Below are 15,042 nucleotides of genomic sequence, written 5' to 3'. Positions count from 1 at the left end.
GTTTGGGACACGCCCACAGTGGACTAATTGTAGCTATATAGTGTACAGGGCAGGTGGTTTGGGACACGCCCACAGTGGACTAATTGTAGCTATATAGTGTACAGGGCAGGTGGTTTGGGACACGCCCACAGTGGACTAATTGTAGCTATATAGTGTATAGGGCAGGTGGTTTGGGACACGCCCACAGTGGCGTGCTCATCGTGCGCAGGGTGTGCAGGGTGTAGTGAACAGGGCACTGTTTCAGACAGAGGAAGCGTTAAAGTGAACTCATGGCTCATGGTGTGTGTAGGTGGCAGTTTTTTTGTCTCCTGTAAGGCAGGAAGTAGGACTTGGACGGCAGGAAGTGCATCTTACCGCCGTGTCCTCCGGCGTCGTCTGAGAGGAAGCTGCGCTTTAACGAGCCGCTCTTCACTCAGAGGGGTTTGTCAGCGCCGCTCTCGAGGCCTTTCCCTGCTAGTCAGGTGACAAGAGGAAGAACGATTAGATCCACGTTCATGAACGAACACACACACACACACACACACACACACACACACACAGATCAGCTGAGTACATAAACATGAACACAGAAACACTAGACTATTAAGAGCACTCAGTCAGTCAGTCAGTGAAACTGCGCTAATGAGCATGCACGGCTCTCGCAGCGCTCTCTGCCCCCTGCTGGACACCAGCAGCACTGCACCCCCCAGTTAACAGCAGCAGGGAAACAGTGAGAGGAAAAATGAGCCCAAAGACGCAGAGGAAACACGGAGAGAGGGATCATGCAGGACATGGATTACTCCTGTGGCTCAATCGTGAGGAGAATTTGGGGCAGAACGTGCATTTTTAGGCATCATGGAGAGGGAAGTTGTGTAACAGAACACCCTCCATACAGCACCACGATCACACTCGGGGCTCGGGGAGCGAGTGACATGATGACATGTGCGAGTGGAAAGACGTACAGAAAACTGAGGCATGCAGAGAGACAGAGAGAGAGACAGACAGGCTAATGTAGGCAAACCTGACGTCCTTTTCATCCACAAGGCGCTTTGGTCAAAATTTGCAAAGAAATTTGAGGAAAGAGGGTTTTGTGGGGTTTTTTTTGACTTCTTTTTTTTTTTTTGCCGAAACATGAATTTGAAACACAATCCGTTTTGGTTGAGTTTTGTACACGGTTATGCGTGTATGTTTTTATTTAGAGCAGCAGACAGACAGCAAAAGGATTACAAGCCAAAATGTAAAGAAAACAAGACACGCTAATTTTACTAGCATTAACATACAAAGAGCAAATTTTTTGTTTTCTTTTGGTTTGCATCTTTTGTTTTTTTTCTCGTTTGTGTTCCTACTTAAAACATGAAGACCAAAAACCTGCTATAGAAACATACATGAAATAGCCAATAGACAAGATGCAGCACATTGTATTATAGGTTTATATCTTTTTTTTTCCTCCAAATTTGATTAAAAGGTAGGACTTGATTGTAAAACAAATTACAAAATAAAACATAACCCAGTGTGTGGAAGGAGTGTGACAGGAAGTCCAAGTGGAGCTTTAAAAAAATATGTACAAGAAGAAGCATGTTTTGAAAGCTTGACATGTTTTATATGGAGCCCAATCAAAAAAAGAGAGAAAAAAATAAAACCAAAAGCAAAGCCCTACGTTTGGTCTACTTCCACTGCTGGCCAAACGAATCCTGATAAAACTCCTGGTCAGATTTGTAGCCGTAACTATCGGCACCGTGCAGCGGCTGCTGCGCGATCGGCTGCGAGCCCCAGTTCTGATTACTGTTATAATTATTATTATTAATCTGCCGGCGTTTGGAATCGGGCTGGCTGTAGCCATCGGCTTTGCGTTTGCCTCCTACATTCCCACCGCGGCCACGTACCCCTCGAACCCCGCCTCCTCTCCTCCTTGCTCCGCCTCCTCCGGCCGCTCCTGCGCCTCCACGCTGGGGAAAGCCAGCCCTGCCTCGTGGAGGCCCCGCCCCACGGCCCCCTCTGGGTCCGCCCCGTGGTCCACGCTGGCTCCGCCCCTGGAACTCGTCGTAGCCGTAGTAGGGCTCTTCGTAGCCGCCGCGGTAACCATGGTAATCGTAACCATAGTAGTCGTAGTAATCTTCATAACCGTAATAATCAGGAGGGTATGAATAGCCGCCTCGGGCTCCGCCCCTGCCACGCCCTCTGGGAGGGGGTGGAGGCACGTGAGGGGGGCCGTAGTAGTAATACTCATCATACCTGTAAAGGGGAGGAGCAAAATCACACACTGTAACACAGGTGGAAAGAGCGAGGATGCGTAAACACAGCTCTCAGTGTGTGTGTATGAACTCATGTGATGTATCTCTCTCTCTCACACTCTCACACACACACACACTCTCACACACACACACACACACACACACACACAGCTTACATTTGCGTTTTGGCTGCTTGTCTCTGTGCTTTGCGTTCTTTCCTCTTCTGATCAGGAGGCTTCGCAAACACGATCTCTACCATTTCACCCTCCAGCTCCTTCCCGTTCATCTCATCCAGCGCCTGCACAACACACACACACACACACACACTCAGTAAACTCAAATAACTCCAGCACGAGGTTAACATCAGCACCATCTCCATCTGTCGCTCAGGTAATCAGGCTCCGCCCACACGAGCCCTTACTCTACAGGTGAGAGTTACCTTCACGGCACCATCCCGGTCTTCAAAGTGGACGAAGGCGTAGTCTTTCAGCTTCTTCACCCGCTCCAGCTTCCCAAACTGACCGAACGCCTTCTCCAGGATGTCCTCAGTCACGCTGTTCGCCAGGTTCCTCACAAACAGCACCTTCACCTGAGAGGGAGAGAAAGAGAGCGAGGGAGAGAGAGTGAGGGAGAGAGAGAGAGCAAGAGAGAGAGAGAGAGAGGAGAGAGATGTCAAATAACATATGTAAGGAATGATGAGGTTCGGATGGTTCTGTTACCATGACGACAGACCCCTCACCTTGGCCATGATCTCAGGGTCGGGGTCCTCGATGGGGTCGGCCCACTCCACCGTCACCAGCGTCCCCCACACCTTCACCTTCCCGCTCATCAGCCTGCGCCGAGCCTGAGCCGCCGATTTATGGTCCTCGTACTCCAGGAAACAGAACCCGCGGTTCTTCTTCTTGTCGTCCGGCTGGGTGTACAGGATCACGTCGTTCAGACCCTCTGACGGGGACATCAGCGTTAGTCACGTGAACACCGACACGTGAACACCGACACGTTCTCACAGCGATAAAGACGACGGAGGGAGAGGCAGCTCACCTGTGACTTTGGCGAATTCCTCAAGGATCTGTTCTTTTGTCTTGCTCTTGGGGATGGAACCCACAAACAGGCGGTTGTTGGCCACCGATATACACACACCGATGTGTTTCCCTGGGCGGATCTCGCGATTGTTATACTGATAACACACACACACACACACACACACACACACAGGTTAAGACTTTTCCTCTTCCATTACAAGCTTAGAGTTTGGAATTATATAAAATAATTCTCACAGGTGACAGTAAAAACCATCATCACTGGTAAAATATTGAGGAATAAAACTAGAGGGAAATAATCAACGTCAGGATGCTAACAGCCCAAAGCATTGATTACTGTCCTATCACCGCATGCCCCCCAGTGTTCTATTCCTCACATTAATGGAGGTAAAACAAATAAACAAACACACATGATGATAAAGTGAAGTTATGGTGTTAATGAAGAGCCGTAATTAGGTGAATGTAGTGTGTGAATGTAATGTGTGTGTGTGTGTGTGTGTGTGTGTGTGTGTGCGTGTGAGGTGACTCACCAGCTTTACGGCCTCCTGCGCAGCCTCTTTAGTGCAGAACGTGATGAAGGCGTATCCTCGGTTCAGGCCACTCAGAGGATCCATCATCAGCCGCAGATCCCAAATCTGCCCCGCCTTCTCAAACAGTGGCACCAGCTCATCCTCAAACAGATCCCGCGGGATCTTCCCCACGAAGATCTACACACACACACACAGAGAGAGAGAGAGAGAGAGAGAGAGAGAGGAGAGAGAGAGAGAGAGAGAGAGAGAGAGAGAGAGAGAGAGTTAAGCTACTTTCCTAATGAATATCCTACAGACTACATCCCAAGTCTAAAACTAAACCTGTACAGAATTTATGTGAGATGTTAACACCAAGCTAAAGGCCTGTTCCCTAACCTTGTGGCTGGAACACACACACACACACACACACACACACACACACACACACACAGTGATATTTAAACTCGGGTTCAAACAGAGGCCATCCTGTCAGATCTTAGCGGTTGAGCTGTCATCGTAACACACGTTACTCCAGGACAGAACACACGTCATCACGTGGAAAGCCTTAGTGTAGATCACGTCTTAGCTAAAGTACAGCTGTGTGTGCGTGTGTGAGAGAGTGTGTGATGAGTGTGTGTGTGTGTGTGTGTGTGTGTGTGTGTGTGGTACCTCTGTGCCGATGGAGGGCTGAGGGCCTGTGTACACACACTCTGGTGGCGGTCCTCCGTACTTCCTCTGTCCTGTGGTGACGTCGAGTGTGTAGCCGGTTCTCTCGAGCAGAGCCTGCACAGAACCGAGGAGTTACTCCATAACCCACGTCATACTTTTTATCCATTTATAGTTACAGTTAATGTTAGTCAAGTTAGTGAGTAAACAGTCGATTTTCCCTCTCTTCAAGTTAATAAAACAATAAATAACTAAACGCAGCTTGTTCCGCATGTTAGTGAGAAACCGCAAAGAAGCGTAAACTCCTCTGTCCTGAAGACGTCGCAAAACTTACAGTTCCAGCTTCACCTCTGACACTGGAGACTCCTTCCATACACATCTCCTTAACTTAAGAAAACTTCACCATATTGACGATTTAAAAAATAAAAAAAATCTGTTTATTATCAGTGGAGCGTCTGCTGTACGAGTCCGTGTGAACGAGCGGTTACTATAGAAACGATAACGTATTAGAACGTAACATAAACCTTCTGACCAATCGGAGCGCAGAACTCAGCAGCGCTGTGGTGTAAAGGTTCTACCAGGAAGTGAGTGCAGGACGAGGCGTCAGTGTGTGTTACTGAAACATTACAGCGTGTGTGTGTGTGATAATGTCCTGCAGTGTTTAACACACGACTCTAACAGTGTTAATGAGTGTGTGTGTGTGTGTGTGTGTGTGTGTGTGTGTGTGTGTGTACACAGGCAGCAGAGGATGGTCCGTACTTTGATTTTGGTTTCGTCTGGTCCTTTGCTGGATTCGGTAACTTTGGTCCCCTGTTTCTCTCTCTGCCTGTACGTCTTCATCACGCCACACAGGAAGGCACTTTTATTCTGAAACGCACAAATCATCATCACTACAGGCTCTCAGGCAACCCCGACAGGGTCATGAGTGTGTGTGTGTGTGTGTGTGTGGGTGTGTGTGGTCAGGAGTTCCTCTCTCTCACACACACTTACTTGCACGTGAGACAGGTCGCTCTCTTTAAACTGCTGCAGAACCTGGAGCGCTCCCTCTTCATTAAACTCTTTCAGAGCTTCAATAGCTCTCTCGTCCAGGTCACTGTGTGCTACTAGGCCTACACACACACACACACACACACACACACACACACACACGTATGTTAGACAGTGTGAAGAGAGCGAAGAGCAGGTGCTAATGTCAGAGGTGAACCCCTTCGTCCAGTCAGATGTGATCAGCACACAGCAGTGTGACTGCAGTCACTCAGAGAGAGAGTTCACACAGCTATCATCACTCTGACGAAGGGGTGCACACACACACACACACTCTCATACACACACACACACACACACACACACACACACACACTCTCTCACACACACACACACACACACACACACACACACACACACTCTCTCTCACACACACACACACTCTCTCTCACACACACACACACACACACACACACACTCTCATACACACACACACTCTCATACACACACACACTCATATATACATGCGCGCACGCTCACACACACACACTCTCATACACACACTCTCATACACACACTCTCATACACACACTCTCATACACACACTCTCATACACACACTCTCATACACACACTCTCATACACACACTCTCATACACACACACGCGCACTCATATATACATACACGCACACGCACTCACACACGCACTCACACACGCACTCACACACGCACTCACACACGCACTCACACACGCACTCACACACGCACTCACACACGCACTCACACACGCACTCACACACGCACTCATGCTCTCATATATACACACACACGCACGCTCACACACATGCTCGCACTCATACACACTCTCAAGGGCACGCACACACACACACACACTTGCACGCACACACTCACACTCTCATACTCACTCATGCTCGCGTGCACACACACACACACGCTTGCAAGCATGCGCTCTCACACACTCACTGAGTCCTCACACACAAACATTTTTTAAAATCCTCTCTCCAAAGGATGGTCATGTGACCCACGATTCCTCACTGTGATGCAGGTGTACGGGTGCTTGTGCATGTGTGTGTGAGTGTGTGTGCGAGAGAGAGTGTGTGTGTGTTCAGTAGTCAGAGGACGTGTGTAGTAACTGATAGATTCACACGTATAAAGTGAGTCTTCACCACTAACACTGTAAACTCCATGTGTACCACACACACCTCATTTTAATACACGCTGCCTGCTTCTCATCATCGCAGGGGGCGTGGCTAGCGAGTATTAGTAGGTCACATGACCTGTAGCGTGAGAAAAGAAAACTCTCTTCTCTCCTCAGGATGTAACGCAGTGTGTATGATCACAGCTAGCACTACATAAACGTGTTATAGATGTGTAATAACAGCGTGTGTACACACGTTAATACTGCTGCTATTGTTGGGGTTAAGAGTCCAGCTGGCCTCACACACTCACACACACACTCACACTCACACACACACTCACACACACACACACACTCACACACTCACACACACTCACACACACTCACACACACTCACACACTCACACACACACTCACACACACACTCACACACACACTCACACACACACTCACACACACACTCACACACACACTCACACACACACTAATCCCTCCATTCACTCTCCAGCTGCACACAGGAACCCACTCGCCCCCCCTCAGGTGTTCAGGTGTGGTGTTAGGAATCGAGAAGAAGCTGTGAGACAATAAAACCTCGTCACACTACAGAGTGTGTATCGTTATTATAATTAACCTGCAGTGAGTGAGAGAGAGAGAGGGGGAGAGAGAGACAGGGGGAGAGAGAGATAGAGGGGGAGCGTCATGGCGGCGTTCTCTCACCTGCGATGTAGATTTCGTCGAGTTTCTCGGCGACTTTCTGTGGTAACCCGGCCTGTAGTAAAGACTGGAAGTTCTCTGAGTGTGTGGCGGCGGACGACGTGTCCATGGGCTCCTCCGTGCCGTTCCCGTTCACGTGATCCGATGCCATGACGTCACAAATCTGCGTAAACGCAACAGAGCGGAGAGAGGGTCAGCATCACCGAGACGCGCTCACACACACACACACACAGCTGTGTCCCAAACAGAGATCTAAACTAAACTCTAAAAAGTGCTGAACACTACAAAACATCTCCAAGCTCCCTACAGGCTGTGTTCCAATCACACATTAACATCTCATGCTGATCATCTCATCATCTCTGAGCGATCGGCTGTGTCCCAAATCAACTGATCCCTCACTGAACATCACAGACCAGCCCTCAACCCCTGACGGGCTGTGTCCCAAATCTAGAAAAATATGAAGTGTTAGAGCAGAAATAAATACAGAAGTGTGCACTACAGGGTCTCTCTCTCTCTCTCTCTCACACACACTCACACTCTCTCTCTAAAGGTCAACAACTAACCCTTCAGTGCCTGAGGGGCCGCGTCCCAAATCGAGGTTTGTGCTAAATGAAGCTAGAACGCGTTATTATAGATTATTATAAGTCATAGTGAGCATTTATATTTATATATGTTTACATATATAAGGTTAATAACCTGTCTGAGGAAGGAAACTGTGGGGAAAAGTGTGTGTTGTGTATTAAACAGTGAAATGCGTTACAGTTGCTAGCTAGCAGAACTAGCCATGCTATGCTAGTGATGTAGCCGAGCTAGCTTAGCTTAAGGAGCTAATGCACAACATTTCACACCGCCATGTTAAAGAATATAAATAATACACAGCGAGCAGAGCGCGTGCAGGGTGCAGGGTTAATAAATATGTAATTCAGTCCGGTGTGTTCCGTTAGCTAAGCGCGCTAATGCTAGCCCCGGGGTCCATTTTACAGAAGCCGGCTGCTGCACATTGTTTCCAAACACTGAAGCCGAACAAAGCCGGAGTGTTTAAACACACACACACACACACACACACACACACACACACACACACACACACACTTACCCTGCGGTGCTGGACGATAAGGTGCGAAGGCCAGATGAGTGTAATTCAGAGGGAAAGGGGGAGAATGTGGTTAAATATTAAAAGGAGAGAGAGAGAGAGAGTCTGCAGACTCCGCACCGCCGCGGCTGCTGGTCATCAGACACCAAAATGGCGGCCGTGTTCACGCGGGGCTTCCCTCACACACCGCCGCGGGGTTTCCCGCACACACCAGCACGGGCTGCGCGCGCTTTTACAGCCGGAAGGGAATGCCTCACAACCGCTACTCAGCGCTAGCAACAACAACAACAATAACAACAATAACAACAATAATATTAACAAAACAACAATAATATTAACAACAACAATAATATTAACAACAACAATAACAACACAACAACAACAATATTAACAGTATTAAGAACAATAACAATATTAACATTAGCAACAATAACAACAATAACAACAATATTAACAACAATAACAATATTAACAACATTAGCAACAATAACAACAACATAAACAACAACAATATTAACAACATTAGCAACAATAACAACAACATAAACAACAACAATATTAACAACATTAACAGTATTAAACCCATTAACAACAACATTAACAACAACAACAATAATAATAACACGGAGTAATTATAATGTGTGTAAATTGTAATTAAACACAGATTGAGGTTTCAGTAGTGTCATTCACACTGAACATGTTTTAAATACTGTTTATTTTAGCTTTATTAGCAGCTTGCGTGTGATAATGAGAGATTATAAATGGATAATATACAGATAATAAACAGATTATAAACAGAGTCGTGTTTATTAACTACAGTTAAACCAGGACGCTGTGTGTCGTTGCTTTATTTACTATAAAGATCCACCTGAGTGTGTCAGAGGACGACTCAGAAACCTTACAACTTTAGTGCTTCAGGATCAACACCAAACACACACACACACACACACACACACACACAACATTACTGAACACACACACATGTCCTCGACATTACTGAACACACACTCTACTGAACACACACATACTCAATATTACTGAACACACACACACAGACACACACATAACATTACTGAACACACACACACATGTCCTCGACATTACTGAACACACACATACTCAATATTACTGAACACACACACACACACACACAACATTACTGAACACACACACACACATGTCCTCGACATTACTGAACACACACTACTGAACACACACATACTCAACATTACTGAACACACACACATGTCCTCGATATTACTGAACACACACTCTACTGAACACACACATACTTAATATTACTGAACACACACACACACACACAACATTACTGAACACACACACACACACGTCCTCAACATTACTGAACACACACACACACACACACAACATTACTGAACACACACACACACACGTCCTCAACATTACTGAACACACACACACACACACACTTTTATCTCAGTTTCAGATAAAAACAAGGCCTCAGTATTACTCATTTTAATTAACTCCTGATTAAGTTTGAATGAAACTTTCTTGACTGTAAGTTTTATTTTCCTGTATTTAAGTTTTTGTTTTGTTTTTGCAAAAGTAGCATATGCTTTGTTTAATCTCACTGTATTATTATTATTATTATTCTCTTACATTATTGTTATTATTCTGTTCTGATTTTTGAATAGTTTCATAACGCACGTCTCTCTTAAAATGTAACACTAGTAAAAAATGTGTTTGTTTGTTTGTTTGTTTGTTTGTTTGGATGAATGAAATCTTTCTTAGCCAGTCACTCAGTAATTACACAACTAACCTGTTCAGTTATCTCACTCCATAAATATTTATTAGTTTGTCTCTAAATAGTCTGAATAGTTCATTTACTTTCGCTTTTAATGGAATAAAACATGAAAGAATCGTTGAACAGGAAGTTTTGGGGTTTAAACGCTGCTGTTTCCTGTCAGCTTTTTTTAAATCCCACAAATAAACCCAACGCACCAATGGAGGCATTTAAACCGGAGAGAGAAAAAAAAATCCTCTCGCAGTGGCGCACGGGAAATGTAGTTTCTTATGTCCGCTAATAAGCGCGCTCGAAGAGACTTTAAACGCCATCTCCCGACAGCCACCGCTGTAGCCGCGCATGCGCACTGCCTCGCTTTCGCTTGGCCGGTCACAGGAGCCACTCGTGAAAATCCGGAGACGCTAAGCGGCGAGAAGAGCTGAGAGATCCGAGTTTAAATCTGAGGTAATCCGCTACTTTTTACAAGTTTATAAGTTTAATAGTCAGGATTAGGAGTGCGGTGAAAGGTGTAGTTTACCTCAGGACGGGTTTTAGAGAGAAAAACACCAAGTGAGAGCAGATTAAAGTGAAGTTTATTGTTAGTGCTGCGGCGGTGTTGAGAGAGAGACAGAGAGAGGGAGAGAGAGACAGACAGGAGAGGGAGAGACAGAGAGAGTGAGAGAGAGACAGAGAGACAGACAGGAGAGAGAGAGACAGGAGAGGGAGAGAGACAGACAGGAGAGAGAGAGAGAGAGACAGGAGAGGGAGAGAGAGAGAGAGAGAGAGAGAGAGAGAGAGACAGGAGAGGGAGAGAGACAGAGAGACAGACAGGGGAGAGAGACAGGAGAGGGAGAGAGAGAGATGGGAGAGGGAGAGACGGGAGAGGGAGAGACAGAGAGAGAGATAGGAGAGAGAGAGACAGGAGAGAGAGAGACGGGAGAGGGAGAGACAGAGAGAGAGAGACAGGAGGGAGGTGAGACAGGCAGACATTAGGTCAGAGAAACAGAGAGGAGGTGAGGCAGACAGGAGAGAGAGAGAGAGAGAGAGAGACAGGAGGGAGGTGAGAGAGACAGGAGGGAGGTGAGACAGACAGGCGGGCGGAGAGACAGGCGGGCGGAGAGACAGGCGGGCGGAGAGACAGGCGGGCGGTGAGACAGACGGGCGGTGAGACAGACGGGCGGTGAGACAGGCAGACGGTGAGACAGGCGAACGGAGAGACAGGCAAGCAGTGAGACAGACGGGCGGAGAGACAGGCAGACAGTGAGACAGGCAGACAGTGAGACAGGCGAACGGAGAGACAGGCAAGCAGTGAGACAGGCGGGCGGAGAGACAGGCGGGCGGTGAGACAGGCGGGCGGTGAGACAGGCGGGCGGTGAGACAGGCGGGCGGTGAGACAGGCGGATGGAGAGACAGGCAAGCGGTGAGACAGGCGGGCGGTGAGACAGGCGGACGGTGAGACAGGCGAACGGAAAGACAGGCGGGCAGTGAGACAGGCGGGCAGTGAGACAGGCGGATGGAGAGACAGGCGGGCGGTGAGACAGGCAGACAGTGAGACAGGCGGATGGAGAGACAGGCGGGCGGTGAGACAGGCGGGCGGTGAGACAGGCCTTGTGACGGTGCTCTGTGTTGTGAATCAGTGTGATGGCGTGTGGAGCCACTCTGAAGCGCTCTCTGGAGTTCGACCCGGTGATGAATCAGAACTCCCCGAAGAGAAGACGCTGTGCCCCGGTGTCTCCTTCCTCCTCCTCCTCCTCCTCCCCGCGGAAATACCTGCGCCTCGAACCCTCACCTTTCAGCCAGGTGAACACCGCGCCCACTCCAGGTGAGACACACCGCACACACACTAATATAGCGCACCGTGTCAGGTCTGCTCATTTCACAGTTAGTGCCATTGTCACCTTACACCGTCACAGACCTGTCTTCTCTAAGCAACCGCAGCATCATGAAGTGTGCATGTGTGTTCGTGTGTGTGTGTGTTCGTGTGTGTGTGTGTTCGTGTGTGTGTTCGTGCGTGTGTGTGTGATTCATTTTGTCTCCTCAGAACAAATTCTGCACAACATTAAACAAGAATATAAACGCATGAAGAGAAGACACCTGGAGAACAGTTTCACAGATTCCCCTATCGACCCTCAGCCCAGCTCATCCATCCCCGGTAACTAATCACACACCACCACTAATCACATCACACACACACACCACTAATCACCATCACACACACACCACTACTCACATCACACACACCACTACTCACATCACACACACACACCACTAATCACCATCACACACACACCACTAATCACATCACACACACCACTACTCACATCACACACACACACCACTACTCACATCACACACACCACTACTCACATCACACACACACACCACTAATCACCATCACACACACCACCACTAATCACATCACACACACACACCACTAATCACCATCACACACACACCACTAATCAGCATCACACACACACCACTACTCACATCACACACACACCACTACTCACATCACACACACACACCACTAATCACCATCACACACACCACTACTCACATCACACACACACACCACTAATCACCATCACACACACACACCACTACTCACATCACACACACACCACTAATCACCATCATCACACACACACCACTAATCACCATCATCTCACACACACCACTAATCACCATCATCACACACACCACTAATCACCATCATCTCACACACACCACTAATCACCATCATCTCACACACACCACTAATCACCATCATCACGCACACCACTAATCACATCACACACACCACTAATCACATCACACACACCACTAATCACCATCATCTCACACACACCACTAATCACATCACACACACCACTACTCACATCACACACACCACTAATCACCATCATCACACACACACACACACCACTAATCACCATCATCACACACACACCACTAATCACATCACACACACCACTAATCACCATCATCACCATCACACACACCACTAATCACCATCACACACACCACTAATCACCAGTCCTGGAAGTCTTACAGCTGTGTGTCTCTGTGTGTGTTTGTGTGTGTGTCAGGTGTGTGTGTGGGCTCGTTGTCCCCCACTAAAAGGGAGCAGCCGTTGTTCAGTCTGAAGCAGGTGGGTTTGATCTGTGAGCGTCTGCTGAAGGAGCGAGAGGAGAAAGTGCGAGAGGAGTACGAGGAAACTCTCACCTCTAAACTCGCAGGTAAACAACAACAACAACAACAACAACAACGTCTCCACATGGGGGCGCTGTGCTCCGTCACACTGCTGCTCATAACCAGTACAGCTAACACACACACACACACACACACACACACACACACACACACACACAGAGCACAGGGAGAGTCTGTGGATGAGTCTCTAGAATGTTCTGGCTGTTAACACTGTATCAGTGTGGAGTTCTGACTGAGCCCAGTGTAACGGTTCTCCACTCTAGAACCCTGTAGATGAAAGTGAACATCTCTCTGATCTAGTGTACTGTGTGTTAGTGCACTACATAGTGCTCCAGTGTAGGGAATAAGGGAGCAGAGAGAGTGATTTGGGACGCAGCCCAGTGCCATGTTTTAGTTCTGTGTCTGAAATAGACATTGTGGTTATTAAACCGGGTTAAAGCTGAGTGTGTAAACTGTGATGATGATGATGATGATGATGATGATGGTGGTGTGTGTGTGTGTTTCTTTCTCCTGTGCAGAACAATATGACACGTTTGTGAAGTTCACTCATGATCAGCTCATGCGCAGATTTGGAGAGCAGCCTGCTAGCTGTGAGTTACTGCACGATACTACACACACACACACACACACACACACACACACACACACACACACTCACACACACTCATACACACTCACACACTCTTCATTCACACACTCTGGATACTGATAACATTTTATCTACCTGCAATTTTGGTATAAAAGAGGAAACAGGAAACACAGGTTCTGATTTGCATATCACACACACTATCAGATTTCATCCTGGATAAGCAGAGAGTGAGTGCGACTGACTGAGTGTGTGTGTGTGTGTGTGACTGAGTGTGTGTGTGACTGAGTGTGTGTGTGTGTGACTGAGAGTGTGTGTGTGTGTGACTGAGAGTGTGTGTGACTGAGAGTGTGTGTGACTGAGAGCGAGCATGTGTGAGAGTGTGTGTGATTGTGTGTGAGAGTGTGTGCGTGCGAGCGTGCGTGCGAGCGTGCGTGTGACTGAGCGTGCGTGTGACTGAGCGTGCGTGTGACTGAGTGTGCATGTGACTGAGAGCGAGCGTGTGTGTGAGCGTGTGTGTGAGCGTGTGTGTGAGCGTGTGTGTGAGCGTGTGTGTGAGCGTGTGTGAGAGCGTGTGTGTGAGAGCGTGCGTGTGTGAGAGCGTGCGTGTGTGAGAGCGTGCGTGAGAGCGTGCGTGTGAGCGTGCGTGAGAGCGTGCGAGAGAGCGTGTGAGCGTGTGTGTGAGCGTGTGTGTGAGAGCGCGTGTGAGTGCGTGTGAGCGCGCGTGTGAGCATGTTTGAGAGCGTGTGTGAGAGCGTGTGTGAGAGCGTGTGTGAGAGCGTGTGTGAGAGCGTGCGTGTGTGTGAGCGCGTGTGTGAGAGCGCGTGTGAGAGCGCGTGTGAGAGTGCGTGTGAGAGCGCGTGTGAGCGTGCGAGCGTGTGTGTGAGCGTGTGTGTGAGAGCGCGTGTGTGTGAGCGCGCGTGTGAGCATGTTTGAGAGCGCGTGTGAGAGCGAATGGAAGCAGAACCTGAAACACAGGTGAAGCTCGCCGCGTTAATGTGTTCATAGTGACTCAGAATAGCATGTAGGCAGCCTCATGTACACTACCCCTAATGTACAGTTTGGAATGTGAACACACACACACACACACACAGAGTAAC

The 15,042-nt window shown here is 48.1% G+C and overlaps 2 protein-coding genes across 4 annotated transcripts in view; one reads left to right on the top strand and one right to left on the bottom strand.

Moving 5' to 3' along the window:
* syncrip (synaptotagmin binding, cytoplasmic RNA interacting protein) lies at window positions 1-8,565 on the bottom strand. Of its 3 annotated transcripts, none has more exons than XM_034302078.2 (12): window positions 8,379-8,564; window positions 7,286-7,445; window positions 5,416-5,534; window positions 5,185-5,292; window positions 4,429-4,542; window positions 3,781-3,957; window positions 3,252-3,387; window positions 2,950-3,155; window positions 2,650-2,799; window positions 2,387-2,508; window positions 1,863-2,211; window positions 1-453 (listed from the first exon to the last, which is right to left on the bottom strand). In XM_034302078.2, the coding sequence occupies exons 2-12, from the start codon at window positions 7,431-7,433 to the stop codon at window positions 409-411; spliced, it is 1,674 nt and encodes a 557-aa protein (XP_034157969.1). In that variant the 5' UTR covers window positions 7,434-7,445; window positions 8,379-8,564; the 3' UTR covers window positions 1-408. The 3 variants fall into 3 exon arrangements, with proteins under 3 accessions (XP_034157969.1, XP_034157970.1, XP_034157968.1); XM_034302079.2 differs by having other exon boundaries at window positions 1-450; XM_034302077.2 differs by lacking the exon at window positions 1-453 and having other exon boundaries at window positions 1,132-2,211; window positions 8,379-8,565.
* A 1,890-nt stretch (window positions 8,566-10,455) lies between these two features.
* akirin2 (akirin 2) overlaps window positions 10,456-15,042 on the top strand; it is a 5,504-nt gene continuing 917 nt past the window's right edge. Inside the window, exons 1-5 of the mRNA XM_034302085.2 lie at window positions 10,456-10,605; window positions 11,778-11,962; window positions 12,182-12,292; window positions 13,233-13,382; window positions 13,875-13,946. Coding sequence (XP_034157976.2) covers window positions 11,782-11,962; window positions 12,182-12,292; window positions 13,233-13,382; window positions 13,875-13,946 — 514 coding nt within the window. The 5' untranslated portion in view covers window positions 10,456-10,605; window positions 11,778-11,781. The remainder of the gene's footprint in view (window positions 10,606-11,777; window positions 11,963-12,181; window positions 12,293-13,232; window positions 13,383-13,874; window positions 13,947-15,042) is intronic.

Source organism: Pangasianodon hypophthalmus, chromosome 30 (genome assembly GCF_027358585.1).
Source record: "Pangasianodon hypophthalmus isolate fPanHyp1 chromosome 30, fPanHyp1.pri, whole genome shotgun sequence".
Taxonomy (NCBI): domain Eukaryota; kingdom Metazoa; phylum Chordata; class Actinopteri; order Siluriformes; family Pangasiidae; genus Pangasianodon; species Pangasianodon hypophthalmus.
Note: the sequence above shows the minus strand (reverse complement) of the source record. Positions and strands in the feature narration are given on the sequence as shown.